The sequence below is a fragment of the Frankliniella occidentalis genome, unplaced genomic scaffold, assembly GCF_000697945.3.
Source record: "Frankliniella occidentalis isolate FOCC.00 unplaced genomic scaffold, Focc_3.1 Scaffold114, whole genome shotgun sequence".
Classification (NCBI taxonomy): domain Eukaryota; kingdom Metazoa; phylum Arthropoda; class Insecta; order Thysanoptera; family Thripidae; genus Frankliniella; species Frankliniella occidentalis.
In genome coordinates, this window is record NW_026267242.1 from 496,976 (window position 1) to 501,332 (window position 4,357).

General features: G+C 45.8%; 1 protein-coding gene across 2 annotated transcripts in view; it reads left to right on the forward strand.

Annotated features, from left to right (window-relative positions):
• Window positions 1-1,467: 1,467 nt before the first annotated feature.
• Window positions 1,468-4,357, forward strand: part of LOC113213399 (DNA polymerase alpha subunit B) — a 12,721-nt gene continuing 9,831 nt past the window's right edge. The window contains exons 1-4 of one of the 2 annotated variants that reach the window (XM_026432450.2): window positions 1,468-1,627; window positions 2,093-2,327; window positions 2,403-2,442; window positions 2,893-2,943. In XM_026432450.2, the coding sequence (XP_026288235.2) occupies window positions 1,501-1,627; window positions 2,093-2,327; window positions 2,403-2,442; window positions 2,893-2,943 (453 nt within the window). In that variant the 5' untranslated portion in view covers window positions 1,468-1,500. The remainder of the gene's footprint in view (window positions 1,628-2,092; window positions 2,328-2,402; window positions 2,443-2,892; window positions 2,944-4,357) is intronic. The other variant, XM_026432451.2, reaches the window with a different exon arrangement.

Consider the following 4,357-nt stretch of genomic DNA (forward strand, 5'->3'; position numbering starts at 1 on the left):
AAAGAAACAATTAGCAACTGTATCTGCTGTACGGCACAATCTCAGGGACCCAGTGAACTGTTAAATAATGAGGATGTGGTCAATCAAATTATTGCAATCTTTTTAAAAGAAAAAGTAACTGATTTTCTAGTGGCCAAATTAAGATGCAAATTTAATTAATGGTGTTGTGTATTAATATGGCATTCTCTCCATCATTTGTTGCCATGTACAAAAGGCCAGTATCAATTGTTCAGGTTACATATTTCTGAGCATTTGTTTTTGCTCATATCGGAGTTAATTGTGATACCACTAGAAGTTTTAATGAACCTACATTTATAACTCATTTGGCCTTATCCTCTGGCTAATAATTCTCTTTCGTGTAATTTTGTATTTATTTGAGTTTGACTCGTTGATCTTCAAATCAATTTGTCTTGTGACCAGAATGTATTGGATATGTTAGAAGGAATGAAATAGTTTGGACTGATATAAGCTGGTGTATTTTTATTTCGAAACTCAATAAATATTCTCTTTTTATGGTTGTGTAAAAGTCAATGTGTTTTGGATAAGTGACAGCCAATTCTCTGAGATTTCTTTTTTTTTTTTTTTTTTTCAATTCTTAATCACTTTGAGAAAGCATGCTGAGAGTATCCTAATTAGCTGATTACAAATCACTATGATGTCAAATTTTTCTTTTGTCATTCTGTTCTTATAGTTCCAGAAACCTTACATCATCATTCTATATCTCTCTTTCCTTGCAATACTTTGTCAAAGCTTGTTGTTCTTGTTGCTGCATGTGCCTAAATTTGAGAATGTTTTAGTGTCCTGATTTTGTTTCAAAACCTCATTTAAAAAGAAATCAGCCACCGAACAAAGCCAATGTGTGTACAAACTTTCTTTACTCAATATACTTTAATAAAATATATTTTCAAAGTGCCCTAGAGGTGCGCTTGATGGATGCTGTAAATACATAAAATGAGGCTGTGACTGTGTGCTGAATGAGTGTTGTGTGCAAGTGAATTAGTGTGTGTATGTGTGTTAGTTACTGAGCTGCGCTCTCTTTTTATGTCTGCACACGAGTGTCAGTCCATCGCGGGCAGCACCACCAACTTCCGTAATAAAATACTGTCAAATATTCAGGATTTTTGTTTTCTGCTTCCCACACCCATCTCACCCATCTCATAACTCACAAACACTTAACATCCAATCAAAATTATGTTTGGGCAACCAAATCAGATATTCTTGATTAGTATACAATTTGAATACAAAATCTGGAGGGTTGGGAGATGGATCTGATCTGAGAACAAGCACCCGTGTCCTTAATAAGGGGTGGCTCTTTCATAAGCCGTACCCAACTCTTTTCTTTGATTGAGATACGCGGCCACCTTAGTCAAGTTTCTTTCTGCTCGTTTCTGCGCTGTGGTTTGAAATCTCCGCGTAAAACGCGCCGCAACGTTAGTCGTTTGTCTTTCTGCTGTCTGCTTTGGTGCGCCATCTGACGGCGTTGTACTGAAACAAAAGCGAATGGCGCCAATTCCCGCGCTTTTCGTGCAGTCCTCATCCTCAATACGCATCATGGACGTACGGAAAACATTGTCAGATCAATTTGAAGAATACGGTGTGGACATCAGTGCACCAGTGTTGGACAGATGTATGTATCTAACGTCATTAATGCCTTGTTTAGGCTGACCTATAAGTGTGTGTGCTAACAACCAAAGATATCTTTGAAACAAGTTCTATCAGTGTCGAGGCGCCCGCCAAAAGAATCTGATTTCTCCTCTCTCAATAATTTACGATCGCTGTTTATAAGTCAATCATCATGAATTCTTTATCGACATCATTGTTTGGAATTCGACAAATATCTCATCGTCAGCTAAGATTTCTTTCAGTCCGTTATGTGTAAGAATGTACACAGCCTAACCTCACCCGTACCCGGTCGTATTTAATCCTCATTTTGCTTTATTAACTGACTTAAAGAATGTCGAGGACCGAAGTATTACTTTCACAACCCCAGTACACCTCTTATTGGTTGAAATGCTATGAAGTGACTCAAATGAAGTGTCATGGGAGCAGATGTGGAATAATTCTTTCAATTTGAGGTATCATTTTGTTTAAGGCCACGACATTTGCCTTCAGTATGCAGTGGATGCAGAGGAGTTGGTGGAATCATGGATGGCTTTCAGTGTGTCAAACAACCTCCATGAAGTCACCTTGGATACCCTTGCTCAGATGGAGAGGAAAGAGTTTGCTAAACGTAATTCCAAAGATGTGCCAACTCCCAAAGGTTTATCAAAGCAAAACCCGAAATCAAGCAGCGTTGTTGTTTACAATGCTAGTAAAGATCCAGGACTGTATCCTTGAGCTATGTGTATTACATTCCTTACTTACATTTTCATCTATAAACTTTGCCTTGACTCAAGTATCAGAGAGGACAACATCTTAAGCGCCTATTGTACCACTCCAAAGGTAAGCATAGAATTTCAATTACATGGATATCGATTCTGAAGTAACTAAGCATGTTTATTTTAAATATAGCTGCTTTTGTTGAGCATATTGATAGTAGTGCTTGGCATGTAGTGGCTGGCTGGGAAATTCTATTTTTCCATTTCTTTCCTATGCTTTCCCTCTTTATCCCCAAAATATTTTTGTGCTGCCTTTTTCATTCCAAACCTTGTACATTTTGGATAGGAAGTTTGATAAAATGTGTCAATGCTGTGATGTACAATTTTTTAAAATCTGTGTACATTCAGGTGGCACTCGTATTCAAACAATTGGTAGTACTGGTTGGTCATTGAAAACAGCCACATCGTTAATATCATTAAAGCTCTCAGAAAATTGTTAATATCTAGTCATCTGTCTGAGCTAAAGACATGTGTTTGTTTAGAGTGAAAATTCATTGTCTTTGTTATTCTACAGATAGACCTGATAGACTTTACCTCTCCTGGGATTATTTTTACATTTAACCAGGTAGGGAATTAATTGTGCATTAAGTCATTCGGTAGTTCTTGCTAGGTTTTGTCTTGCACATTTCCCATTCATTTTCAAATTTAGTTTGCTGTGTTTTTGCCACATTCCTGTAGTTCCTACGGTTTATGATACTACTTTTGTTTCCCATTAACTAAAATAAAGTCTGCACTTCCACCTTTAGAGGCCTTCCACTGGTACAGTCTTGTAACTATTTTCTTCCAAATCAGTAGTCTTCCAGACAGTGTTCTGGTGAAGTGATAGGGAAGGGGGACGCAGCCAGTTAGCCCAAGTTGGATCGGTTTGCTGCCCCGATGTGGCTGATGCTGATGGCTGTACTCTCCGTCCGTCCGTCTGTCTGCCATGTATCTGTGCGTCCGTCTGTCTCTGTGCCTCTCAGAATCTCAAGGCCAAAGTCGCTTGGCACGGCGCGGGTCGCGGCAGGGCAGGGACCTGGCGGCTGGCGGGCAGTCAGAGCAGCCGGACGAGAGCAGCACAACTCGCAGCCAGTCCCTGCTCGAAGGGCGTATCCTGAGAAGGCGAGGACTCTTCGCGGCACGGAGGTCCCTAGGGGCCCCGGGCCCGCGCGGCTTTACGCGAGGCGGGCGTTACTTTGAACCGACTGTGAACGCGTCACGGCGAGCTTCACGTCATGCTTGCTGCCAGCGCGGCCGGGAGGCATCCGACCGGCGAGCCGGGCCGTGGCGAGCCGGCGGCGGCCGAGCCGAGCAAATGGCCTTGCTTTGCGTGTCTCGGCTGGGCCGAGCCGAGCCGGTTCTTTGGGCACCCAGTCCCAGAGCGAGCGACCCGACCGGCCCCGGCGCGACCGGCTGCCCGCCCGGCCCGGCTGCCCGGCTTCAGTCAGTTTCCAAGGAAGTTCCGAGCCGCGCACACTGCTCGACACACCACGCTCGGCGCCTTTCCGACGCGTCTGTTCCTTGTTCTTGGGGCGCGTCGCCCTCAGTTCCGCCCCGCGAGTGTTTCTGCCGTGGTGAATGTGTGTTTGGCCACGTAACGGCGCCGCGGCGCCTGGCTGCAGCCGGTCTGGCGCCGAGCCCTCCCCGCCGCGCTGGCCGCGCTTCACAGCGACCTGTTGCTCACGTGCCGCCCAAGCGGTGTGCAGCGGCGCGCGGCGGCCGTGTGACAAGCAACAAGCGGGAATGGCCGTGCCTGTACCCGGCCGCGGCCCGCGCCCTCGCCGCGGCCGCAGAGGATGCAGATTGCTGGTGAAAGGTGCGTTGTTTTGGCGCTGGTCGCGGCGCCCCCCGCGTCCTCCGAGCGGTGTGGTAGAGGCTGGTGGCTTGGCTTGGGGCTCGGATGGCTTGGCTTGGGGTGGGTCTGGTGCGTTGCGTGGCTGAGTGAGTCCGGGACGCCGCCGAGGACCCTCCTTCTCCGCCTCCCAGAGTATGCCCCCCCC